The 27,189-nt window shown below is 48.0% G+C and overlaps 1 protein-coding gene across 1 annotated transcript; it reads right to left on the reverse strand.

Annotated features, from left to right (window-relative positions):
• On the reverse strand, nucleotides 1–24,785 carry ABITRAM (actin binding transcription modulator). The gene is made up of 6 exons (XM_045003769.1): nucleotides 24,709–24,785; nucleotides 17,605–17,656; nucleotides 1,710–1,839; nucleotides 571–647; nucleotides 429–498; nucleotides 1–357 (listed from the first exon to the last, which is right to left on the reverse strand). The coding sequence occupies exons 1-6, from the start codon at nucleotides 24,761–24,763 to the stop codon at nucleotides 229–231; spliced, it is 513 nt and encodes a 170-aa protein (XP_044859704.1). The 5' UTR covers nucleotides 24,764–24,785; the 3' UTR covers nucleotides 1–228.
• Nucleotides 24,786–27,189: the final 2,404 nt, after the last annotated feature.

A 27,189-nucleotide genomic window follows, 5' to 3' on the forward strand; every position in this document is an offset into this window, starting at 1 on the left:
TGTTCACTCATTTAAAAAACATTAAACAAACCCATAAAAAAATTAAAGAACTAATTTCCAGTCCCCTACGTTAAGTGTGTACAATTTTAAAATCTTTCATGTTACAACTCTTGCACTATGGGATATACTGGAAGTAGATGATTACAAATGTTATCTATGCAATACTTAATTCTGAAGCTATTCACAGTGTGGTTCAGACATTTTATGTTTTCAGTTAAAAATAGAGCTTCATGAAGTGGAATTAAAACGTTTCAACAAAACTTCTTCATATTCCTTCTGTGTCAGAAGTCCTTGAGTTATGGTCTTACTTTCTTCAAATTTGGGTAGTACGACTGCAATGTATCCCTCAGTAGATGGCTAGAAAATAAGACCATGATATAGCGCAGGAATAAAAACGAGAAAAAACTCAATGTAAGCAAAATTCTTACCTTTTCTTGCAGAATAGTTGGATTATCCAGAATGTTTTCATTAACTTCCATCAACCGCCCTCTTATACAACTGCAAAGAAGATCCAGTGTTAGTAAAACCATGCTTTGTAATCAAAATACAAAAAAAAAAAAAATTACTTGCCTATATATAGTATATTCTTCTCCATCTGAACAAGATATCCTGCACAGAGGGGCAAGTTCTGTTAGAAACTGAGCACCCTGCATGTGAAACAAAGAATTTCTGTGAATTTAAAAGAAGTTTGTTTTTTGTTTTGTTTAAGTGTAGCCTTCCTAGCATACTGAGAGAAAATTATGAATCTTGTTACAATCAGCAGTACAAAGTAGTCAGATGTTCCGAGATTGTTTTAAGACTTTCAGTCACACAGTTTTAGTCATGTTTAAAATTTAGAAAGAGATAAAAGTGACAGTCTGAAGTCATTATCCACAATGCAGGAACCAAATATCCCCCTAAGGATTTCTTTTTACCAGTGTAAATAAACCGAAGTAAGTGTGTGTGGACATTTACATGAAAATAAGACAGTCTTGTACTAAAATAGATGTTTATTTTGTTCTACTTTGGGTGTACACCAGCCCTCAGGAGTTACCTACACACACCTCTAACAGCTTACTTAAATCAAAACTGGTTTAGCTCAAACTTGGTTCTAAATCAACATAAGCTAAGTTGAAATGAGTATCCATGCTGCCTTATGCGCTGGTTTAACTAAACGTGTTTGAAATTACACCTTTAGTTAAACCAATGTGACTTTTTTTTAGACAACCCATAAGCTTGCCATATATATATTTTCAACAAAAGGGCAATTTTCATGTCTATTAAGACCTTGACATCTCTGAAGAGGCTTTTAATATTTGATATCTAGTTATTTAAAAATAAAAAATGTGACACCTTTAAGCCCTATATACAGTAGGGAAAGTTTCTTGACGTTTTCCACCACTGTTAGCACCAGCATGGGCAATCTACTTCAGACAACCCCACCACTGGTATTGTAACAGTATTACATAATCCTGCTCAGAACAGATCGAAGGAATGGGGTGCTTAGTATACGCAGTGCTGCAGGTATTTGAAGAGCAGTCTAGGTTGGAGCTCTTTGTCTACCATTGTTAACATTGGTTGAACCAATGTAAGACATTTATTTCTGGGAAAGGAACTCCAGCCTCTGACACACTGGATCCTTTTAATGTTACCATTAGAGGTAAGCATTGCAGGGACTTAAATAAAATATGAACTGACAAGGTAGTTTTAAAAAAAAAAACCCACCATACCCGCTTTGACTTTCCGGAGACCTTATTTTGAAGTCTACTGCAGTTGGCACTGATTTGGTAATTAATACTCTTAATTGTTTTCCCATTTTGAAGAAGAGGATGAGCTTCTGCCAGCGTGATGACACAGATTCTGCAAGAAAAGTTACAGTTACCTACTGTACTTAGGCTTCATCCCTGGGATTGTTTAGCCTTCTAATAAGCAAATGATAACTGCCTCCTATAGTAGGTTAGTTCTATGAAAGGCAATATTTTCTTATTCAACTCAGCAGCTAACAAGAGCATATGTCTTCACTATATTGTTCACTCAGGCTCTTCGTAGAGTGTTTCCCCTCACCCACAAAACCCAACTTTAGCGGAGAGTTCAACACAGGCTACCTGGCTCATCTGGGACTGCAGGCTAAAACTGCTGAGCCTTTCACTAGGGTTGCTCACCTGCCCCCCTTTGTAGTGAGCACTTAGACTAAGCCACTCAAGTACTGACAGTCCTCCAATACCTTCCCACAATTCACTGGGAAAGAATCAGAGGCTCAGCTTATGACAGACCAAAGGACAAGGAGGTAAACCTCCAGAAGTCTTCGCACCCACATGGTTAAGTGCAGCACCAATGCAGAGATAGTAATTCAGGTGTGGCTGCTCACACCTGAGTGCAGCTGACCTGGGTGCCAATCATTCAAGTTAACTTTGCAGTAAAGACACACCCTGTATGTCACGTATACCTGCTTGCTTCCGTGACAAGTTTTATATATCCATTGCCCCCTCCTACATTTTTAAATTACAACTGAAGGGTCAAATTCAACCCTCACTTCCATGTGTGCAACTCACTTGAAAACTTTGGGGATTGCACAGTTGTAGCACTAGCTGGAAATTGGCCTGCAGATCTGTCATCACTCCGTAGAGGAGACAGAGAGAGGTAGGGACGGAGCCTTGGGGAAGGGAGTGGAACAGGGTACATCCCTTCCAGCCCCTGCCATGAGCCGCTCAGGGGCTGGGAGCACCCCTATGAGCTGAGCACCCCAGCCCTCTGCCCTGACCCTCCCCCACACACTCAGCATTCTGCCCTGCACCCCCAACACCCACCCAGCCTTCTGCCCTGCACCCCCAACACCCACCCAGCCTTCTGCCCTGCATCCCCACAGTCCTGGCCCTTTGCCCTGACCCTTGACCCCCCACACACACACCCAGCCTTCTGCCCTACACACACACCCCACCCCAGCCCTCTGCCCTGACCCCTGAAACACCCCCACCCCAGCCCCAGCCCTGGGGTCCTAGCCACAGGCCCTGCTCAGCCCGTTGCCGGCCTAGGTGAACAGAACCCCAGGCTGGCAGCGAGCTGAGCAGGCTGGCAACATAAGATCAGCATTTTAATTTAATTTTAAATGACGCTTGTTAAACATTTTGAAAACCTTGTTTACTTTACATACAACAGTTTAGTTATATAATATAGACTTCTAGAAAGAGACCTTCTAAAAACATTAAAATGTATGACTGGCACGCAAAACCTTAAATTAGTGAATAAATGAAGACTCGGCACAACACTTCTGAAAGGTTGCTGACCCCTGCTCTATGGCCTGTGTTATACAGAAGGTCAGACCAGATGAGCACAGTGGTCCCTTCTGGCCTTTGAATCTCTGAAAGCAATACAAAAAGTTTCAAAACAAGAAGTCTAACTGGTGATGGGAGATTTTAATGCAGAAATAGGATCAGACGAATTCCTGGGCTGCAGCAATAGGCAGATTCAGACTCTGAAGAAAACAAAAGAGAAGCAAGGCAGAAGTTTAAGAGCCTAAGGCTACGTCTACACTACGAAATTAGGTCGATTTTATAGAAGTTGATTTTTAGAAATCGATTTTATACAGTCGATTCCATATGTCCGCATTAAGTTGGCAGAGTGCGTCCTCACTACCGTGGCTAGCATCGACTTACGGAGCAGTGCACTGTGGGTAGCTATCCCACAGTTCCCGCAGTCTCCGTTCCCATTGGAATTCTGGGTTAAGCTCCCAATGACTGATGGGGCAAAAACATTGTCACGGGTGGTTTTGGGTACGTCGTCCATTCCCCCTCCCTCCGTGAAAGCAACGGCAAACAATAATTTTGCGCCTTTTTTCCTGGGTTACCCATGCAGACACCATACCTCAGCAAGCATGGAGCCCTCTCAGCTCACCGTCACCGCTGCTGTTACAGCAGAGAGGCTTTGAAAACCAGTTTCATGACTGGCCAGTTGTGTGTGTTTCTCCTTGATGCAAATCCACTCTCTTTGTTGATTTTAATTCTTTGTAAGACAACCACCCTCCCCCCTTCAAAATAAAGTAACTATTGTTTTGAAACGATGCATTCTTTCTTTATTAATTTTTTTTTTAAATGAGATAACGGACAAGGTAGCCCGGGTGGGGTGGGGGAAGAGGGAAGGACAAGGCCCCATTGCTTATTGTAGCCACACAAAATCAAACTGTTTGACTGACAGCCTTCTGTTGCTTAGGCCATCCTCTGCAGTGGAGTGGGTGGGTGCCCGGAGCCTCCCCCACGTTCTTGGGCATCTGGGTGAGGAGGCTATGGAACATGGGGCGGAGGGTAGGCGGTTATACAGTGGATGCAGCAGGGGTCTGTGCTCTTGTTGGCTTTCCTGCAGCTCCAACAGATGCTTCATCATGTCCGTTTGCTCTCCCATTAGCCTCAGCATTGTGTCCTGCCTCCGCTCTTCACACTCACTTAATTCTTTCCTGGCCTCTGCCACTGAATTAAGCTGTGCCCTATCAGTGCGGGAAGACTGCATGAGCTCGGAAAACATGTCATTGCGAGTGCAGTTTTTTTCACCTTCTAATCTGCGATAACCTCAGGGACGGAGATGATAGGGGGAGCGTAGAAACATTCTACGCTCTGTGATTCTAGGGGGACTGCATGGTCACCTGTGCTGCTGAGTTCGCCACGCTGACCAAACAGGAAACGAAATTCAAAAGTTCCCAGGGCTTTTCCTGTGTACCTGGCTAGTGCATCGGAGTTCAAAGTGCTGTCCAGAGTGGTCACAATGGAGCACTCTGGGATAGCTCCCGGAGGCCAATACTGTCGATTTACGTCCGCACTACCCCAAATCCGACCCAGCAAAGTCGATTTTAGCGCTACTCCCCTCGCCAGGGAGGAGTACAGAAGTTGATTTTAAGAGCCCTTTAGGTCAACAGAACAGGGTGGGTTGTGTGGATGCATTCATTTTTAAATCGACCTAATGTGGCTAAATTCAACCTAACCCCATAGTGTAGACCTAAGCAAGAATCTCATAAACCCAAGTATTTCAACAAAGAAAGCTGCAGAAAAAATGGACTGGGATATTACCTGATTTTCAAATGAAGACTTCATATTTGTGAAGCCAGATGAAAATCAAGTGTAGTCATGCAGATCACCTGAAGACAATATCAGATCAGATAAGTTAGTGCTGGCATCAAAGAGGTTGAGAGCAACCAAAAAAGTGCCAAGAACGAAGATCTATGACACTGGCAAATTGACAGAGCCAGCTATCAGGGAAAGAAAACAAAGAAGCCGTGCAGAAAAACAAGTTTCTGGTGGGGAAAAAAATTAATGTTGAAGAGGCATGGAACAGTGTAAAAAATGGGATGATAATAGTGGCTGAACAAGGGTTAGGCTACAGCGCCAAAACTAAGAAACCAAGGTGGAAAATAGAGGAAGTACTTCCAGTTGAATGACAAGCATAGGAAACTGAAGGAAAATTAATAGGAAGATGCAAATCTAAAAGCTGAGTACAATAGGTTGTAAATAGAAAGTGAAGAGAAACAGAAAAAACTGAATACGCAAACAATTAGGGCTGTCGATTAATCGCAGTTAACTCATGCAATTAACTAAAAAATGTATCGCGATTAATCACACTTTTAATCGCACTGTTAAACAATAGAATACAAACTGAAAATTGTATTTTTTGATGTTTTTCTACATTTTCAAATATATTGATTTCAATTATAACACAGAATACATTTGTGCTGCTCACTTTATTATTTTTTATTACAAATATCTGCACTGTAAAAATGATAAACAAAAGAAATAGTACTTGTCAATTCACTTCATACAAGTACTGTAGTGCAATCTCTTAATCATAAAAATGCAACTTACAAATGTAGATTTATTTTTTTTTTGTTACATAACTGTTTTGTTTTTCTGAGTGCGGATGTAGAACTTCAGAGGCTACAAGTCCACTCAGTTCTACTTCTTGTTCAGCCAATCGCTAAGACAAACAAGTTTGTTTACATTTACACGAGTTAATGCTACCCACTTCTTATTTACAATGTCACCTGAAAATGAGAACAGGCGTTCGCATGGCACTTTTGTAATCAGCATTGCGTGGTATTTATGTGCCAGATATGCTAAACATTATGCCCTTCTGTGCTTCGGCCATCATTCCAGAAGACATGCTTCCATGCTGATGATGCTTATTAAAAAATAATGCGTTAATTAAATCTGTGAGTGAACTCCTTGGGGGAGAACTGTATGTCTTTGGCTCTGTTTTGCCTGCATTCTGCCATATATTTCATGTTATAGCAGTCTTGGATGATGACTCCACACATGTTGTTCATTTTAAGAACATTTTCACTGCAGATTTGACAAAACACAAAGAAGGTACCAATGTGAGATTTCTAAAGATAGCTACAGCACTCCACCCAAGGTTTAAGAATCTGAAGTGCCTTCCAAAATCTGAGAGGGATGAGGTGTAGATCATGCTTTCAGAAGCAACACTCCGATGCGGAAACCTACAGAACCCAAACCACCAAAGAAGAAAATCAACCTTCTGCTTGTGGCATCTGACTCGGATGTTGAAAATGAACATGCGTCAGTCTGCACTGCTTTGGATGGTTATTGAGCAAAACCAGTTATCAGCATGGACGCATGTCCTCTGGAACGGTGGTTGAAGCATGAAGGGACATATGAATCTTTAGCGCGGAGATGGGCAAACTACAACCCACGGCCCACATCCGGCCCGCAAGACCGTCCTGCCCGGGCCTTGAGCTCCCGGCCGGGGAGGCTAGCCCCCGGCCCCTCCCCTGCTGTCCCCTCTCTCCCACAACTACGCCACCACGCGGGCCGCACTATGGGCGGCGGAGTGGCATGCTCTTGCGGAGCAGAGCAGCAGCATGTCTAGCTCCGTCCGGGCGGCGCAGCTGCCAGACATGCTGTTCTGAGGGGCATGGTAAGGGGGCCGGGGGGTTGGGTAAGGGGCAGTAGGTCCCAGGGGGCGGACAGGGGGCAATTGGATTTGGCAGAGGTTCGGGGGTGGGGCAGGGGACAGGGTGGGTTGGATAAGCATAGGAGTCTCAGGGGGCAGGGGTGTGAATAGGGGTCGGGGCAGTCAGGAAACAGGGAGCAGAGGGGCGTTGGATGGGGGCGGGGTCCTGGGAGGGGGCAGGAAGTGGGAAGGGGCGGATAAGGGGTGAGGGTCAGGCTGTTTGGGGAGGCACAGCCTGCCCTACCTGGCCCTCCATACAGTTTTGCAACCCCAATGTGGCACTTGGGCCAAAAAGTTTGCCCATCCCTGCTTTAGCACATCTGGCACGTAAATATCTTGCGATGCTGGCTACAACAGTGCCATGCAAACACCTGTTGTCACTTTCAGATGACATTGTAAACAAGAAGTGGGCAGCATTATCTCCTGCAAATGTAAATAAATTTGTTTGTCTGCACGATTGGCTGAATAAGGAGGAGGATTGAGTGAACTTGTAGGCTCTGAAGTTTTACAATGTTTTATTTTTGAGTGTAGTTAATTTTTTTGTACCTAATTCTATATTTGTAAATTCAGCTTTCAGGTTGAAGAGATTGCACTACATTATTTGTAGTAGGAGAATTGAAAAATACTATTTTTTTTTACTGTGCAAATATTTGTAATAAAAAACATAAAATGGGCACTGTACACTTTTCAGTTACCACACAGAATATAATCAATATATTTGAAAATGTAGAAAACATCCAAAAACATTTAAATAAATGGTATTCTATTATTCTTTAACTGTGCGATTAATTTTGTAATCACTTGACAGCCCTACAAACCTACAAGAAGCAGAAGAATACGTGAAGAGGAACAAACGTGTTATATCACAAAATAAGAGAAGTGAGCCGGACATAGGAGTTGAACATATCAGCAGTGAAAGACAAGCACAGCCAAATAATTGAGAATGAACAAACAATGTAAAGAATATTCTGAAGAACTGTGCAACCTGCAGAGTGTGGATGAAACAGTCCAGGAGAAGCTCCCCCATACAAACAAAGGAGAGCAGGTGCCGAAATTTTTAGAGAAATAGCAAAGATCTTGATAGAAAGTTTGAAAAAGAAAAAGGCTCTGGGAAACAGCAACATAACCACAGAGCTATTCCCCAAGAGTTACAAACAAGAGAAAATACTAAGCAAAACGGAGGAAATGTGATAATAGTCCCAATCTATAAAAAAAGGTAAGATGGCATGCAAGAACTATAGGAATCAATTAATTGAGCATACCAGGAAAAGCATTCACTGAGATGCAGCAGAGGACAATGAAAAGGTATGTGGAAGTAGGGTGACCAGATGAGAGATGTGAAATATTGGGACGTGGCGGGGAGGGGTGCCAGCGGAGCAAAAAAAAAAAAAAAAAAACAACCAAGAGCGGGCAGCGGAGGAAAAAAAACAAAACAAAAGCAAAAAAGAACAAAAAACAAAAGAGCCGTCGGAGCATAGGAAAAATTGGTGGGGTCTGAGCACCCACTGGCAGCTCCATGCCCCACCCCCCGCACCAGCTCGCCTCCGCTGCACCTCCACCTCCCCTGAGCTGGCTGCCACGTCCTGCTTCTCCCTGATCCCTCCAACACTTGAGCCGCCATACAGCTGATTAGCGCAAGACTGGGAGGAAAGGGGGAGGAGGAATGCGGCGTGCTTGGGGAAGAGGCGGGACCAGGGCGGGGATTTGGGGAGGGATCCAATGGGGGAGGAAGGGGCGGAGTAGGGGAAGCGCCAGGGTGGAGATGGGGCAGGGGGGCATGAGCCCCCTCTGCCTGTGCACCGGAGGGCAAAATATCAGGACAATTCGCGTCCTGACTGATGTTCGGTCGGGACATGGGACAAACATGTAAATATCGGGACAGTCCCGATAAAATCGGGACATCTGGTCACCCTATGTGGAAGCAGCGCTTGCAGAGGAACAGGCCAGACTTCAAACAAGATGAACTATAATAGATCAGCTAATTGTGATGAGGCAGATATCAGAGAAGTATACAAAACACAACTAAACCTGCTACAACAACTTTATCAAAAGCTTGTCTGAAGTTTATAGTATTTGGCAGAAGGCGTTATGGCAAGTTTTGAGAACATATGTATCCCTAAGAAATCAAACTGATAGAAGACATCTACAACAAGTCAGTAAGTGTGGTGAGAACAGACAAGTAGTTGATGGAATAGTTCAGGATGACTGTAGGAATGAGACAAGGATGCATGCTGTCACCAGATTTGTTCAGCATGGTACTGGAAGCAGTAATGGCTGTAGCACTGAGAGATTAAACGGAAAGAGTTATTTGGAACAACAGAAACTAACCTTACATTGGCAGATGATACTAACCTCATACCATTAACCAAGGAGGATTTACAGAGAATTTGTAGAAGGTAGACAAGGAAAGCAGAAAATCCAAATTGAAGATCAGTACAGATATTACAAAAATTATGGCAATTGGAAGACATGAGGAAGAGGTAAAAATCAAAGTCAGAGACAAAGAACTAGAACAAGGGGAAAAATATGTACCTTGGAGAACTACTATGAAAGAATGGGAATTATGAAGATGACATACGAATCAGACTAGCTGCTACTGTACTCAGAAAAGCTGCAAGATCTGGAAGGCTAATAAGATTTCAATAAAAACAAAAATCAGTGTATATGAGACAGTGCCATGTCAATACCACTGTATGGGTTGGAATGTCTGGAGCAGGGATCAGCAACCTTTCAGAAGTGATGTGCCAAGTCTTCATTTATTCACTCTAATTTAAGTTTTCGCGTGCCAGTAATATATTTTAACGTTTTTAGAAGGTCTCTTTCTATAAGTCTCTAACCTAACTAACCTATTGTATGTAAAGTAAATAAGGTTTTTGAAATGTTTAAGAGACTTCATTTAAAATTAAATTAAAATGCAGATCTCCCCAGACCAGGACCAGGGCAGTGTGTGTGCCACTGAAAATCAGCTTGCGTGCCGCCTTCGGCACACGTGCTATAGGTTGCCTACCCCTGGTCTGGAGTATGAGGTAAGCTCATGAATGAAAGATGTAAACTGCAGAAATGAACTCGCTGAGAGTTTCAATACAGCAGAAAATAAGTTATAAGAAAACAGATAGGAAAAGAAATGACACTGTTACAAAAGATTCAAGACAGACAACTACAATGCTTTGGATATATGTCAAGAACAGACCTGAAAAGTATACCATACCTGGTGATTCACACCCAGAGTGCAAGGAATTAGAAACAGAGGAAGATTGAGGATGTGCTGGTGTCACAGTCCCAAGGACCCATGGGGGTCCCATGGGGAGGGCAGATCAGCACTGTATGTGGCTAACACTGTTGCAAGCATCGCAAAGCATGCTGGAAAGGTTGAAGGTGTGAGTGGAAGATTCTTTTGCAGGTTTATGAGGGGCCAAGGGCGGGGCGGGGGAGAAGAAAGCAGAGAACGGGTTAACCCAACACTACAGCTAGCAAGCTCAGTCCAAAGATAAGACGCTAACTCCAGCCAGCTCAAGGCCATAGCACACATCTGACTCTTGGCTGCCAGCCAAGAAAGAGTGGGGCCAGGAATCCACAGACCAACCGTGAGAAAGGAAGATTCAACTGAATAGACACAGACCTGCAGAGCCAGCCCATAACAAGCAAGGCAAGCGAAGGCCAGCATAGAGGAAAACAACGAGGACAACAGAGTCTAGCCGGTGTGTTTTGGAGAAAGTCGAGGAGACCACAGAAAGCTGGTTTGGACTGGCACAAAGAGCACCAGGAACAGAGGTTGCAGAATGGAACACCCCAAAAGGAGCCCAGGACTTAAAACCCTCCTGAGAGCTGGAGCAATTCGGAGAGCACAGCAGATTCTTGGATGACATGGGCCAAGGACAGCACTTCCCCCACCCCCCTTCTTCTGACGTTACACGCAGACTTAGCCAGTCTGAGTCATGCGTGTGTGAGTACGAAAGTAGGTTAGGGCTTGGGACATTAACGCTTTCTTTCTTCCCGAGTGACATGGGAGCGTTCCCAGCATTCTGCTGTTATTTTATTATTTTATCAATAAAGCTTTAAAATTTAGACACTTGGTGTGCTTCATCTCCCCGCCACCTCCCAAAAAAAAAAAAAAAAAAAAGATCCTGTAGCACAGCCTGATCAACTGTGGCCCAGGCAGATTGGTAACGAAAATCTGTCACACTGGATGAACACACAAGAAAAAGGTTTAGAGACGAATTAACCTGTGAAGTGGGTACAAGGCAAAAAAATAGTGGAAAGACTGAATTCGATGCCATCACTTCTTCTGAGCTGACAGACCAGAATTGACGAACAAGAGAAATGGCTGGTGCCACACAGTACATGGGGCCCTGCTATTAGGAAACCTCAAATACGTAAGGGCATGTCTACACTACAAAATTTGATCAACATAGGTTAGGTTGATCTACAGCCTCCACAGCAATTAAGTGAACTACCCTTCTTCTGCCAGTAGTGCATGTCTTCACCAAGAGTGCTTGCACCGACTGAAGTGGGGCATTGTGAGGCACTGACAGCTGGAGTGTGGGGCACTGACAGCCACAGGTGGCTCACAGCTGGAGCCCCTCAGTCCCCTCAGAACAGAGCTCAATTTCACAGCAGAGAGTCTACTACCAGTAAAATTGACATTCTTGTCAGTTTCACAGTTGCTATTATTTCACATTTTGTCTTGGGCTCCTGCCCATCGGCCCCTCATCCTGGGGGAGACAGAGCTGAAGACAAAATGTGAAATAATAGCAGCCATGAAACTGACAAGAAAGTCAATTTCACTGGTGGTAGGCTCCCTCCTGTGAAATTGAGTGGAAGGGGAGGGGGCGGCGCCTGCTGAGAGCCCCGTGCTGGGCTGACAGCCAACAGGCGATGCAAGTCATGCAGTGTATAAACGGACACCGCATCACCCTAACTACATCGACCTAGCCGCTACGCCTCTCGTGGCGGTGGAGTTATTACGTCGATGTAGTGGGCGACTTACATCAGCAGGAGCACCATTGTAATGTAGACGCTTAAGAGTTAGGTCCACGTAGTGTAAACCAGGCCTAAGCAATGCCACTGAATAACTGAGAACTAGAGTCTATAGAAGAGGCATCTTTGCTTAAGCAGCTATAAACAAAGTTGATTCTGTTCCTTCACACATCAAGCGTTGCAGGGAGGTGAGCAGTGTACTTGAAGACACTCAGTAATGCAGATTTGTAAGGCCAGTGATTCAACTATAACAGAAATGATCTAACGTTTGTATGGATCCTGGAGAGATGACCATCAGGGCTTAAAGGAGTTGAGCTTAATACCCAAGCCCTTTGAATGTCAAATTTAGACAAGAAAACCAGTGACAGAAAAAATAATCTATATAAAAACAGCACCAAATCTAATAATTTTCAGTGGTTCTCAAACGTTTGTACTGGGGACCCCTTTCACACAGCAAGCCTCTGAGTCCAACCCCCCTTATACATTCAAAACACTTCTTTTTATATTTAACACTATTATAAATGCTGGAGGTGGGGTGGGGTGGGGTGGGGATGGAGGCTGACAGCTTGCAAACTCCCCATGTAACCACCTCTCGACCCCCTGAGGGGTCACGACCCCCAATTTGAGAACCCCTGATTTAGATGGAGAACATAGTTAAGCACAGCACACTGAGAAGGCAATGTTGCCAATGAAGCCATCAGTGTGAATAAATGTCAATTTCCTCAGATGTTAAAGTCAAAGACAACCCACACCAGGGTCACTGACACTTGAGCCCTAGTGTTTAAAACACCCTCTCTCCTCATCAGAAAGAGGCTCTGACAACTCAAAAGCAACTTCAGCTACGCAGCTAGAAGGGTCTGAAAAAGGCAGTGTTGCAGGGAGCTACTTCAGTGCACCACGGAACTAGGGAAACCAGGAAAAGAATACAGAAATACTGCCAAAGCCGCAGGGTCTGGAACCAGCCTGAGCAGCTGCAGTTCCAGTAGGAGGAGCACCTTAGCTGACTGCCACCAGAAATTAAGTGAAACAATGTTCTTGGGTACCCAACCCTTGCAGCTGGTCTCACAATGAGGCCAGCCTGCTAGTATTGCAAAGGGCCAAAAATCTTTGAGGCCAAAGGGAGATCCAGCTTCTCAAATAGTATCTGGAAAATAAACATTTTCCCAAAAGTCTGACCGTGGCAAGGTAGATCAATAAACAAGTCTAAAGTACACTCCCAGGGGAATTCTGTGCCACCGCGTAAATTGTGCAGAATTAATGTTCTGCACATAATTTCGTTTTTCCCCATAGAATTGGTGCTGCAGAGCTGCTGGCTACTACTAGGGGCCACTGAACCCAGAAGAGCCCAGCTCTCCAGCTAACAAGTACAGGACACTGCTGGGGGAGGAGGCGGCTGTGGTTCCTGGCCCATCCTGAAGGAAGACAACACCATGCAGGAAACTCTATACAAGCCCGAGACTCAGCATCAGGATGTTTATCCCTTGCATACTTAGGCTCTGTGAGGTAGGGGCTGTGGCTGTCTGGGCTTGGGCCTGCCCCACAGCTGGGCTCTGGGGGGATATGTGTCTGGTCTGGGGGTACTCTGCGGCTGGGCTCTGGGGGTGTAGGTGTTTGGGCTGGGGGCATCCCATGGCTGGGCTCGGGGGGGTAGAGGGTGTGGGTGTCTGGGCTGGGGCACGCCCGGCAGCTGGGCTCTGGGGGCAGTGGCTGCAGGTGTGTGGGCAAGAGAGCGTCCTGCAGCTGGGCTCTGGGAGGGGGGGGGGTGTCTCTGAGACCGGAAGGGCAGAGCTTTTCCCCTAAGATATACCCAGGTGGCACATGTGAAAACAGCCAAACTCAGGCACCCAACCAAAGCATAACAGAGAAACAGGAACTGGGTTGTCATAGGGGCTTCTTTAACTCTCTACTCCTGGGGGAATTGGGTTTTGTCGTCTCTATTATTACAGACATACTTGCTGACAGGTATTTGAAATAAATTACCAAAATAATTGAAAATGGTGTCGTCATATTGTGTTATTTTGACAAAATATACAGAATTTTCCAGAAATGTAAAATATTGTGCACAGAATTTTTTATTTTTTGGCACAGAATTCCCCCAGGAGTAAAAATACTCCTCAGTCAATAGGCAAGGTTCTTTGGCAGATATTTACACCCAGCATATAGGAGTGTTTTATGCAAGGTGAGAGGGTTCTATCTGCCTGTGGCTTGAAACTGAGCGGTTGCATGTCTGTTGATTCTCAGTTTCCTGCCTTTGTTAGTATACCATTTTAGTCTTAGCTTTTTCAATCTATTTTATTTAGAAGGGTCCCTCCCCCCACTTCTTTTATTGGTCCATTATCACCTGGGGTTATATGAAAGGCCCCAGAGTTTAAACCCTGGCACGGGTCTTTTCCTATTAGTGATTGGCATTCAAGCTGAGACCAGCTACATTCAGGAACACTAGAGGCTTAAATGTCATTCTCTGTTGCTGGAAACCCTTCAGAAGAGGAGCAGCTCTAACTATCCACTGCTACTTTGCTCCTGCTTGAGATGCAGTGTGTATACCATTAAGAACAGGAAAAATGTCTACATTCCATCTGGAGAAAACAGGAAGGGATAAGAGGGAAAACACAGAATGGCATTGGCCCTTCTGCAGAAGAGAAAGAGAACAAGTTCTACCCCCTCTCAGCAGCTAGGAGTGGTCAGGGACACTTGAGCCGCCATACCAGGCCACAGCACTTAGACCTGGCTTTGGGAGCAGGGCAGGGGGAGGACACTGATATTTTCATAGGGCTAGCCTTATTAGAGCAAACCTTATTAATAATATACTCATCTAAAAGGGTATAAAATAATAAGGTGTTGAATGCAAAAGATGCTGACAATTTAAAATGTTACAAGTGACTAATTTCCCATTTCAGTTTATTTTTAGTGTTTATAACAAATGCAAGAAGAGCCAAATTATTTTTTCCACTTAATGTCATTAAAACAACACTTTCATCTTGAATGTTAAGCTAAGTAGCCAAACTGGACAGAAGGCCCTGTAATAGCATGCCTAGCGTTCTCTCTCTCAAGTGTTTTGTTTTGTTTTTTTAAAGAAAGTTATTTTCAGGAGGAGAGACTGGGTGGGCCCAAGAACAGCAAAATGGGCTCCCCTCTCTATGCACATATGTGTCTGCCGGCTCTTCAGCAGCAGCATAACTCCTCTCTGGGAATTGCAAAGGAGTCCCTGCAAGTAAAGAACTCCCCACTCCTTTCCTCCCCCTGACCCCACCCCACTAATCCCTGCTTCCTATAGGGATCTGGAGGCCTCTCTCTGTGAACGTTCTGCTTCAGAGAGAAGAGGGCTCCCCCGGCCTTCATGGACTTCTGTTACTCTCTAGCCCCATTCATGGGGATAGTGACTGAAGAAAGGGATTGCGTGAAACCCAATGTTTCAGCCCCGTTGAAGAGTCTAGGGAGTGCATGGAGCTCCCCATCCCCTTGTTCAGGGACTGGCAGAGGAAGAGGTTCTCCACTTTGGAGGAAGGCCCAAGTACCAAAGAGTTTTAGAAGTAGGAATAAATAGCTCCTAATCTGATTTGAAAAGATTAGCTGAATCACTAGATTGTTAATGTACTCTGTACAAAACTGAGTATGAACTAATATGACTGTTTTCTACTTTATTATCAGCCTTATCATTTCTAGCAGGACCAGAAGATCAGAGTTGCAAGCAGACAAAGGAACAGCAGGAGTCTTCAACAGCTGTTCAATGTGACCGGTGAAGGATTTTAAAAGGAGATGCATGTCCCCTTTGCTTCTTTATGTTGTAAGAAACAAGACTGCAATGAGGTTTTCTGCTGTGTATTTTCTAAAGTTATTGATTTGTACCCAAGAAAGCTCAAGAACATTAAGTCCATTCTTCCCTATTTTGCTGGAAGACTTCGGAAATGTCTATTGTCAGCTCCCACACCTTAACTGGAAGGAGAAATCAACAAGATACATCTTCTTCTTCCAAATGTTTATTGATGTAACATGTATTAAACAAAATAAAGTTGAATCTCTTGCCCTCAATTACTCAGCTTGCAGTGACTTATTAACCATTTAGATTGTGGCTGTGTCCAAGATGTGCTTAGTACTTTCCAAACATGTCCTCTGTAATGTCAATTTCACAAGTTCAAGTAACTATAAAACTTTCCAGGGCAGACACAATCTGGTGCGCTAATGTTTGAAAGGAAGCAGAAAAAGCCCAAACAGCCTTTTTGAACAAAGCTGGGCATTTTTTATACTTAAAAGAAACAAAATAGGACACAAGTCCAATATCCTCCCACTCTGGAAGGTCTAATTTTTTTTCTCATTTAGTACAACTACTTAATACTTACACTTTTTGTCAGAACCAGAGATTAAATCATAATAGAAGAGCACAGACTGCTTCTAAAATCTAAGTGTTCCCTGCATGTCTTCCTGTAGTACTGATCTTCATCTCCTGATAGGCACCATCCAGATGCCTTCCTTATTGTAATTACTATAATTGTAGCCTCAAGAGATTACACAGCTTCTCAATTCACATTAATCAAAGTTTTGACATATATTCCAATCTTTTTAAATCTGCTTTAAAATTTTCTTTTTGATTAAGGTAAAGTCAGTAGGTTTCCTTTAAAAAGAGGGCCACATTGAACCCCAGGATGTCACTTTCCAATGTGATCTTAGTGATTTTTATACATATTTTATTAAAATTTTTACAAGTTACAATAATTTTACAGCTACCCACCCTGCAAACCTTGCCTGGGCTCTGTAAGTCAAGTTATGTTCTGCCTTCTCATGCATAAATCACTAGTAGTAGAGGTTCTGCAGGCAAAGAGTAGCCCTATGGGTTAACAACTGTAATTTTGTACTCAGTTCTGTTGAGAATGTAGAAGAAATTGAATCCAGCTTACACTCTGAGTTGTGCTGACTACAGGACTAACAGAAGTACAAACTTAGCAACTAATTTAAGCAGACTCAATTCCAAATACAGAAAAAGAGAGCTGTTGAGTACCCTGATACCATTCTTACCCAATGATTTTCATGGTAAAACTGCATTTTAAAAATGGGAGGTAATTTGTTCATATTTGCAACTTATAGGAGACATACTCAGCAACATGACTCAAAAATTTTAAAATGAGACTTGTGTTACAAAATAATTCCTTAAACATTTTTGGCCCAAATGCTATCAACTGGAGTCAGAGTAGGTATATTATGACCACCAAATATAAAAATCATCATATCTTCTGATACTAAAATATTTTGGATTTTTTTTAAATAAGACAAGATACTTTACATTTACATATTACAACCATCAGAAATTAAAATTAACAACTGGTCTAGTAATTTGCATTTCACTAGACTGATGCATTTCAGTTTTAGGTTATCATACACTAGCAAAGTACATACTCAAAATTTATACCATCAAATGGAAATGTTTCAAAAAGGCTTGTTGAAAAAATTTTTAAAATACTCATTCATATTAGGTTTTCTAATATTAAAACCTAACTATTGTGTCTAATTTACTTAGCTATGTACTTAGGGTAACTAAAACATTAATAAAGAGGCTATCAAAGAACTGTGGTGCTTGCTCTGAAATAGAGAAAACCCAAATATTATCCTTCAGTGTTGAAAACATTAGCTCGCTATTAAAAATTTGTGTTTTCAAACTAGTAGTGCAAAACAAATATCCTAAGAACTTAACCAGATTTTACTTACCTATTAGAATGCTGCAATATACAATGGTCCTCACATAGATTACCCTTAACATCTGTAAAAAAAACAAAAACAATCACTACACTAAGCTAGAAACATGCAAGAACCAATACACTGAAATGTATTTTTGCATACTAAGATGGACTTATAGTTCATGAAGAAGGTTCCTACACACTTCAGTGGAGGACTGCAGATGATGAAGAGCAATCTCTGTGCCTCAGTTCCCCCATCTGTAGAACAGGAGTAATATTGTCGTCCTTTGTAAACTGCTTTGAGATCACTGATGAAAAGCACTTCATGGAGGATTGGTATGATGGGACTGCCTACAATGGCATGTGGCCCATTGGTGACTGAGAGTAGCAAAAATCCCCAACAGCCAGAGATGGGACACTAGATGGGGAGAGCTCTGAGTTACTACAGAGAATTATCTCTCAGGTATCTGCCTAGTGGATCTTGCCCACATGCTAAGGGTCTAACTGATCACCATATTTGGGGTTCAGAAGGAATTTTCCCAAGGATCAGAATGGCAGAGACTCAGGGGGGTTTCCCCTTCCTCTGCAGCATGGGGGGCATGGGTCACTTGCAGGTTTAAATAAGTATAAATGGTGAATTCACTGTAACTTGAAGTCTTTAAACCACGATTTGAGGATTTCAGTAACTCAGCCAGAGGTTAGGAGGTCTATTTCAGGAGTGGGTGGGTGAGGTTCTATGGCCTGCAATGTGCAGGAGGTCAGACTAGATAATCACATGGTTCCTGCTGACTTAAAGTCTATGAGCTAGACATTATCATTGTTGTTACTGATGCAGTAGAGTGTAAGACTAACATTTAGCTATTGAGCATTTAAAAGATCAAGAAACTAAAAATAGCTAAACATATGCAAGCTGAACTGATCACATCAGGTATTGTTTGGCAAGGCAAAGATGACTGAAATACTTTCAATAGTTTAAAAAGCAAGATATGCTAAAAGGAGCAGACTGAAGTACCCTACCCCAAGATCTTCATTCCATAGGGCTGGTCTACACATGAAAGTTATTCCAGAATAAGTAAGTGTCAATTTAAAGCAAAGGAGCTATTCCAGAATAACTCCATGTGTGGACATACTTATTCTGGAATAAAGTTCCTTTTCTGGTTTAGCTTAATCCACGTCCAAGACTAATTTGGAAAAGGGTACTTATAGCTATTCCTAAATACCCGCATAAACAAGCAAAGATTGTGTGTGCATACTTCACTCTAAGGTCTAGTTTTCTCCATCATGTACACAATGTTATGTTAGTTACACATGCACCGAACAGAAAGCATGATTTTGAGGAACTAGTCCTACAATGCTTCCATCAGCAAGATTCTCAGTGAAGTCTGCACAGTAATAAGAGTTACTCCTGGGAGAAATCATGTCCCCTGCAGACAGGGCCGGACTTAGGAAGTGCGGGGCCCAATTCGAACATTTTCGGTGGGGCCTCAGCAAGGATGACTGAAAAAGAAAAAAAATGTAAAAAAAAGCCTTTCATTTCTTAGCAACCGGTTCCCTATAAAAAGTTCCGATTTAAGGGAAGTGCCACAGTATATATTTTTTGTAACCAATAGGGTTACCATACGTCCGTATTTTCCTCCTGGATGGCGATTTAAGAACCAAAAAGCCTGACATGTCCGGGAAAATACGGCTGTATGTTAAACCTACCTAAAGTTCTTTTTTAAAAAGATGGGCCTGAACTAGTAATGAGCTCCGCTTCACATGTGTGGGTCCCCGCCACTCCCTGGGGGTGTGCTAGGGTGACCAGATGTCCCGATTTTATAGGGACAGTCCCGATTTTTGGGTCTTTTTCTTATATAGGATCCTAGTACCCCCCCTACCCCTCGTCCTGATTTTTCACACTTGCTGTCTGGGTCACCCTAGGGTGTGCACATGTGTGGGTCCCAGATGTTCCCTGCCCCCCTCATTGAAGCAGGTGTTCAGGGTTACTGCCCTGGGAACTGTAGGTCACCAGTGGACATGGGGCTGGCTGGAGGCAGGGCAGGGGCTGACTGGAGGCGGGATCTGGCTGCAGGCAGGGCAAGGGGTGCGGGGCTGGCTGGAGACAGGAGTGTGTGGGGTGGGCTGGCTGGCTTCAGGTAGGGCCACAGGGGGGTGCGGCATGGGTTGTCAGGGCTGGAGACAGAGGAGTGTGGGACTGGCTTGCTTCAGGCAGGGGTGTGTGGCAGGGGTTGGCTGGAGACAGGGCAGGCGGTGCAGGGCTGGTGCGGGCAGGGCAGGGGGTGTGGGGCTGGCTGGAGACAGGGGCTTGCTGCAGGTAGGGCAGGGGGTGTGGGGCTGGCTGCAGGCAGGGGTTGGTGTGGGCAGGGCAGGGGGTGTGGGGCGGGCTGGAGACAGGGCAGGGGGTGTGGGGCGGGCTGGAGACGGGCTGGCAGCAGGTGCAGGGCTGGCTGCAGAGAGGGGCTGGTGCGGGCAGGGGGTGCAGCAGGGGCTGGCTGCGGGGAGGGGGTGCGAGTACAGGGGGTGCAGCCCACCCTGTACAGTGGGTGCCCCCTCCTCCTCCCTCCTCCACTGGGGTACCAGCAGCAGCAGCCCAGGGGCTATTTAAGGGCCTGGGGCTCCCTTGCTTTCACGGCCCCGGCCCTGTAAATAGCCAAGGGAGCCCTGGGGAAGCGGCGGGGCTCCTGCAGCTATTTAAAGGACTAGGGCAGCACAGGCAGGGCCGCCCAGAGGGGGGGGCAAAGGGGGCAATTTGCCCCGGGCTCCGCAGGGGCCCCCAAGAGAACAGCTGAGGCTCCCGCCTCCGCCCCTCTCCTGGAGCCCTAGCGCATCAAGCGGCGTCCTCAGACAGTGCGGCAGCGTGTCTCCGCCAGGGCCCCTGAGCCCGGCCCCGCTCAGAGCCGCGTGGGGAGGGGGCGGGGCTGCGAGCTCCGTGCTGAGCTCAGCTCCCTCCGCTCGGCGTGGCGCTCACAGCCCCGCCCCCTCACCACGCGGCTCTGAGCGGGGCGGAGCTCAGGGGCCCCGGCGGAGACACGCTGCGGCTGTCGGGCGAGGCGCTGAGACTCCGGGTGAGGAGGGAGCCGGGGGTAAGAGGCTGGGGCCGGGGGGGGGTTGGCTAAGGGGCAGGGAGTCCTGGCGACAGTCAGGGCACAGGGAGGGGGCAGAGGTTGGGGGAGCAGTTGGGGGGCAGGGAATGGGGGTGTTTGGATTGTGGGTGTTCGGGGGGGGGTGGATAGGGTCAGGGCCGCCCAGAGGGGGAGGGGCAAGAGGGTGCAGGAGCGTCTTCGTTCCCGCTCTTCGCCGGCGGGGGGTCCTTCTGCTCCGGGGCGGAAGGACCCCCCACTGGCGAATTACCGCCGAAGCGGGACACACCGCCGACGTGCAGCCCGGTCTTCGGCGGTAATTCGGCGGTGGGGGGCCCTTCCGTTCCGGGACCCGCCGCCGAAGTGCCCCGAAGACCCGCAGCGGGGACCCCCCCCCCACCGCCGAATTACCGCCGAAGACCGGGCTGCGCTTCGGCGGCGGGTCCCGCTTCGGTGGTAATTCGGCGGCGGGGGGCTCCCGCCGCGGGTCTTTGGGGCACTTCGGTGGCGGGTCCCGGAACGGAAGGGCCCCCTGCCGCCGAAGACCCCGGGCCCCCGGAATCCTCTGGGCGGCCCTGGGCACAGGCAGCTGGAGCCCCGGACCTTTAAATATCCCCCGGAGCCCCCTGCTACCCCAGGGCTCTGGGGGCTATTTAAAAGGCCTGGGGCTCCCCTGCTTCTACTGTTCCGGCCCTTTAAATAGCCACAGGAGCCCTAGGGAAGCAGTGGGGCTCCAGCGGCTATTTAAAGGGCCAGGGGCTCCGGCCCCAGCCCCAGCCCCAGGCCCTTTAAATTGCCCCCTGGGAAGTCAGACCACCCCGGTACAGCGCACCAGCTCTTGCCGGTACACCGTACTGGGGCTTGGGGCCCTTTTAGGGGCGGGGCCCGATTCAGGGGAATTGGTTGAATTGGCCTAAAGCCGGCCCTGTCTGCAGATTCCCCACACACACACAGAAAACACATTCTGTCCGGAGGTGCTGCAATTACACCTTTCACCGACCAGAGGCTGCTGTGGTGCCAGAAGAGAGGGCAGTGAGTTCAGGGCCAGAGCAGTCAGCCATGGGGGGAGAGGGGGGAGTGGCTCCCTTCCTCACAGTGCCTTACCCGCAAGGCCAGCTGGGGGGGCAGACAGAGCAGGGCACAGAGGGCTGCTGGGGTTCACAGACTGGGGTTCAGATGAGCTAGTGAGGGGGCACAGGAGCTAGTGGGTAACAGCATTGAGCCAGGTGTTGAATGGGCATGGGATGTAGGGCCACATGTGGACAAGGGGTGGCTGAGTGGGACTGCCAGGACACATGGGGACAGGGACAGGTGTGCCTGGCTGAATAGGAGAGGCTGGGGTCAGCCAAGGTCTTCATGGGGGAGGCTCCCCAACAATTCCCCCTCCAACTCCCACATACACACACAAAATATAGTTCCATACTTCTCTCACCCACACCAAACAACCCTCCAGGTTCACTCCCAGGCTCCTTCCCTCTCCATTACTTCCCTCTCTCTGAGCTCCTCCATTACCCCCAACTCCCCCAAGCCTTCACACTGCTTCTGAGGAGTGCAAGAAATAGATTTCTGTATTGTAGTTTAAATCAATTATTACTCAAAGTTCTGTATTAATATGCCTAGTAAGGACTCTATTTGTCAAAAAAACATTTCCTGAATCTTTTTTGTTGTCTTTACTGTTACAGACATGCTTGCTAACAGGTATTTTGAAATAAGTTGCCAAAATAATTTAAAATGACATGATTATACTGTGTTATTTTGACAAATAAAATATGCAGAATTTTAAAATATTGTGTGCAGAATTTTTTAATTTTTGGCACAGAATTCCTCTAGGAATAAAGAATGTCTCAGATCAAATCTACAGGCAGGTTTGTACCCATTTAACTTTTAGTTTTTACTACTTCACTCCAGGGGAAATTCTGCACCACTCCACGTAATTCATGTCCCCCACAGATTTCTTTGCTTTCCAGCAGAAAAATGACTTTCTGACAGGGAAGCTGCAAGAGCAGTCACGCACCACTCCCTAGCAGAGCAGGTACATCATTTCAGGCACCCACAGCAGCCAACGGAGAGGTAAATCATGGCGGGGCTGGGGACACCCCAGCCAGTCGCTGCTAATCCCGGCTGGGCTGGAGAGGACAGGACTTCCTCTTCCCCTCCAAGGAGGTCTGACACAGCTCCAGACACCACCCCCAGAAACCTCCCCCAGATGCAGGAAGCTCAGCATCCTTCCCTGCTTCCTGCCCCCATCACTCCTCAACTGTGGGGTGAGGAGTCACTGTACAGGGAGCTGCTCCCCCATTCACCCAACCCCCTTGCATCTGGGACCTCCCATACCCAGACACCCGTGCCAAGCCTCAGCAGGTACATCCAGAACACCCCTAGCCCTCCATACCCAAACCCTACTGCATTGAACCTCAACCCCTGCATCTGGAGCCCTCTGCACCCAGACCCCCTCCCACTGAACTCCTTGCACTCAAACCCCAACTCTGATGTCCCTCCCCCTGCATCACCCTGAGCCCCCGACTCCCAACTAGCTGTACTCAGATCCCTACCCCACCAAGCCCCACTCTCTCAGCACCCAGACCCCTCCGCTGAGCCCCAACCAGCTTCACCTGGAAGCCCTTGCAGAGTCCCAGAGCCCCTGCACCTGGAACCTCCCCCCATCCCCTGTGCATCCACACCCACACCCAGACCTCCCCACTGAGCTGTACTCAGATTGTCCCACACAGAATCCTCTCACCACACCCCTAGAACCCCCCTCCCCAAACCCCTCCACACTTGGATCCTGCCTGGTAGAGCCTGCCTTCCCCACACTTGGTGTGCCTGGAGCAGAGGGGCAGGGCCCCAGGGCTTTTCTAGGGCAGATCCAGGGCTTGTGCTGTGTCAGGATCGGGTGAAGCCTCACTTTTGAGTCTGTGTCCCAGGGGTTGGGGGGGGGGGCGCTGCTGGGTGATCTCCCACCTTCAGCAAACAGTGGCCTGTGCTTCCCACTGCCATGCCAGAGCCTCTGCATTTATTTATTGACAAATAAAACTTGCAGAATTTTAAAATATTGTGAGCAGAATTTTTAATTTTTGGCACAAAATTTCCCCAGGAGTTCTGCTCGTATTCTCACAGCACCTCGCAGCTCCAGTCACATCCCAACACCTCACTGCACTTACTGGTGTACAACACAAAGACAGCCCAGCAGACCCAAGGAGTTTACAATCTAGACAACAGATGGATACAGGCAGACTAGCAAATGAGTCCAAGCAAACCAGAAGACAATATTAGTCCGCATAATATTAGTCAGCCTGACAGGCAGCTTCTCAGCAGGGAGTGTTTTCCTACCCAAATAGTTAAATATTCAATCCCTCCCGCGGGCTCAGGGAGACTGGTACAAAGCTGCCTTATAATGCTGACGTTTATTCTCTCCAGTTTGCTGGAATAAGCTGTCCCGGAATAAGGCACCTCGCTATCAGGATAGCTGCAGCTACCCAAGGAAGGTCACTGCCTCAGCGACACTGGTTTCACACCGATGCACCAAAGTAACTGCACAGACCGGCCCTCACATGCCCCCCCCGGTCACACCCGCCCGCCCGCCCACGCTCCGTGGGGCTTCCAGCCGCGCGACCTGGCGCACCCCGGGCTGCAGGCTAAAGCCTGAGCGGGGCTTTCACGCCAGCCGCCAGCTCGGCCCCTGGGCAGGGAGATCACCGGCGAAGCGCTGACAAACCTGCCGCGCCCCCGCACCGGGGCCAGGGCGGCCAGACCCGCGCAGAGCGAGCGCAGCCGCGGGACGCGCCCCGGGAGCCGCAGCGCGCGCGCGCACGCGGGCGGGGGGGGGGGCTCTGCCCAGGGGCGGGTCGCGCCCGGGCCGCGCGCTCAACGGGCGCTACACTGGGGGGGGGGCGGACCCGGGCCGCGCGCCCGACGGGCTCTACATGGGGGGGGACACCCGGGCCGCGCGCTCCCAGAGGGACGCGAACCGCCAGTCCCCTCCCCCCGGGGGCGGAAGAGGAGACCCGGCCCCTCCCCCGTGACAGGGTTTGCCGCGCGGGGGGAGGGGCGGGTACCTGGCTTGTACCAGCGCGTGAAGTACCGCTCCGTCACCCCCGGCGCCGCGGCCATGCCCGCTCCGACCCGCCCCGCCGGCAAGCTCCGCCCCCTCCAGTCACGGGGTTACCGCGAGCCAATCAGCGCGCGAGTCCCTTCCCGGATTGCGTCCCGCCCCGGCGCCTGTGAGACACGCGCGATGGGCGGTGACGTGTCAGCACGTGGCCTCTCGCCCGGAGAAGCCGGCACGCGGGTCTGCACCCGCTGAGCGCGAGGGGAAACCGCTGCTGGGAGCTCAGTCAGCGGCGCACGTTTGGCGCCTCGCTGGTTTCCCCAGCTGAGCGACTGAGCGAAGTCTCCGTGCAGACGGGGCGGAGGTGATCCTCTCCCTAAAGCGTGGGGCAGGAATAGCGTCTGCCCCCCCCTCCCCCCCGGGAGTGCCGGGACAAATCCTTTTGCTGACCCTTTGAGCGGTAGCAGAATTTGCGGTCTTGCACATCAGTTTCCTGCTTGGGGCAGAACTCAGTGATGCAGAGGCAGGTGAAAGTCAGTGCAATTTGCTTATACACAAACTAAGTTTCTTGAACAGCGAGTAATAAACATCTTACAAGCAACTCCTTTGTGCAGGGCTTTCAGGGAAGCACCTCTGCCCTATCCCCAGAAGCCGCTGTCTTGTGTCTGGTCTCTTTCCAGGCCCTCATCCAAGCATCAAAGCTTAACAAATTCTGTCTCTTTTCTTCCCACAGCCACTGTACCTTTTACCTGGGAAACACCTAGTTCAGCTGCTAACCGAGGCTGCATAGGCTGGCCAGGTGGGCATTACTTTCCTGTTGACTGTTGGCCCCTGACTAGGGGTGCCAGGCATCCAGTTTTAGACCTGAATGCCCAGTCAAAAAGGGGCACCCCTGACCAGGACATTAAAAGTCCTGTCAGCAGGGGCTGGGGCTAAGGCAGGTTCCCTGCCTGCCCTAGCTCCGCACGGCAGAGTTGCAAGTGGCCAGGGAGGCTCTGTGTGCTGCCCCCACCCCTAGTGCTGGCTCTGCAGCTCCTATTGGCTGGGAACTGCGACCAGTGGGAGTTGTGGGGGCAGCACCTGTGGGCTTGAGGGTAGTGCACGGAAACTCCCTAGCTACCCATGTGCCATGGGGCTGCAGGGACCTGGCGGCCGCTTCCTGGGAGCTGCGGTAAGTGCCGCCGGGACCACGCACACTGAACCCCCTCCAACACCCCAAGCCCCAGCTCTGAGCCCTTCCTGCACCCCAAACCCCTCATCCCTGGCCTCACCCCAGAGCCTGCACTCCCAGCCGGAGGCCTAAGTCCCCCGCACCTCAATCCCCTGCCCCATCCCGGAGCCCCTTCCTATACCCCAAACCTCTCATCCCAGGCCCCACCCAAGAGCCCACACCCCCAGCCAGAGCCCACATCCCCTCCCACACTCTGAACCCTTTGGCCCCAGCCTGGAGCCCTCTCCCAGACCCCAAATCCATCATCCCTGACCCCAGAGCCCACACCTCCAGGAGACCACACCCCTCTGCACCCCAACTCCCTGCCCCAGCCCGGTGAAAGTGACTGAGGGTGGGGAAGAGCGAGTTAACAGAGGGAGGGGTGATGGAGTGAACAGGGGCAGGCAGGGCCTCGGAGAAGGGGCAGAGGTGGGGCCTCAGGGCAGGGGCGGGGCAAGGTTCAGTTTTGTGCAATTAGAAAGTTGGCAAAGTTTCTGGGTGTTTCACCAAATTCCATCTTCTCAATTAACTCTATGTAGCTGCCTAGGAAAAGAACCTGTTACCTGTGACAAGTGCATGCTGCACTCTAATGCACATTATTTAAGTGTAGCAATTACTCAGGCTATGTTCTGGGCAGCTGCTCTGCAAAGCAAAGGGATCTCAGAGCTTCAACTGCCAGACACAGGAGAATGCTTTAACCCACCACATCATGCCCTTGACAACTTTCTGGGTGTAGTCACTGCATAGCAGCTTAACACTTTCTATGGGGAGTGACAGCCTGGGAGTTTATACAGCAGTGACCTCTAATGGGAAAGCTATAAAAGCCTTGATTGTGGGACAAAACCTAGAACAGTGTCTGCCTGCTCCCCCAAGATGGGCAGCATCCTTTTAAGTCAGGGGTTCTCAAACTTGGGGTTTGGACCCCTCAGGGGGCCACGAGGTTATTACATGGGGGGGTCGCAAGCTGTCAGCCTCCACCCCAAACCCTGCTTCACCTCCAGCATTTATAATAGTGTTAAATATATAAAAAGGTGTTTTTAATATATAAGGGGGGTCGCCCTCAGAGGCTTGGTTTGTGAAAGGGGTCACCAGTACAAAAGTCTGAGACCCCCTGTTTTAAGTATTTTAGGAGAGATTTATACTAGTTGGGTTTTAATCAGTAGATAAGGAGCTATATTGTATATAAATATAGATATAAATATAGCACAACTTAGACTTGGCTCAGTGCTTACAGGGCTTCTCTGCCATTGGACTGAGGAAAGAGGAAGCCAATTAAAG

Source organism: Mauremys mutica, chromosome 2 (assembly GCF_020497125.1).
Source record: "Mauremys mutica isolate MM-2020 ecotype Southern chromosome 2, ASM2049712v1, whole genome shotgun sequence".
NCBI lineage: Eukaryota > Metazoa > Chordata > Testudines > Geoemydidae > Mauremys > Mauremys mutica.

Excerpts from the sequence above, each read along its gene's own strand:
- ABITRAM (XM_045003769.1), bottom strand. The coding sequence starts at position 24,763 with ATGGCCGCGGCGCCGGGGGTGACGGAGCGGTACTTCACGCGCTGGTAC. Across the intron at positions 17,657-24,708 it reads CACGCGCTGGTACAAGCCAG|ATGTTAAGGGTAATCTATGT; the intron begins GTACCCGCCCCT and ends TTTTTTTTACAG. Across the intron at positions 648-1,709 it reads TCTCCGGAAAGTCAAAGCGG|GGTGCTCAGTTTCTAACAGA; the intron begins GTATGGTGGGTT and ends TTTCACATGCAG.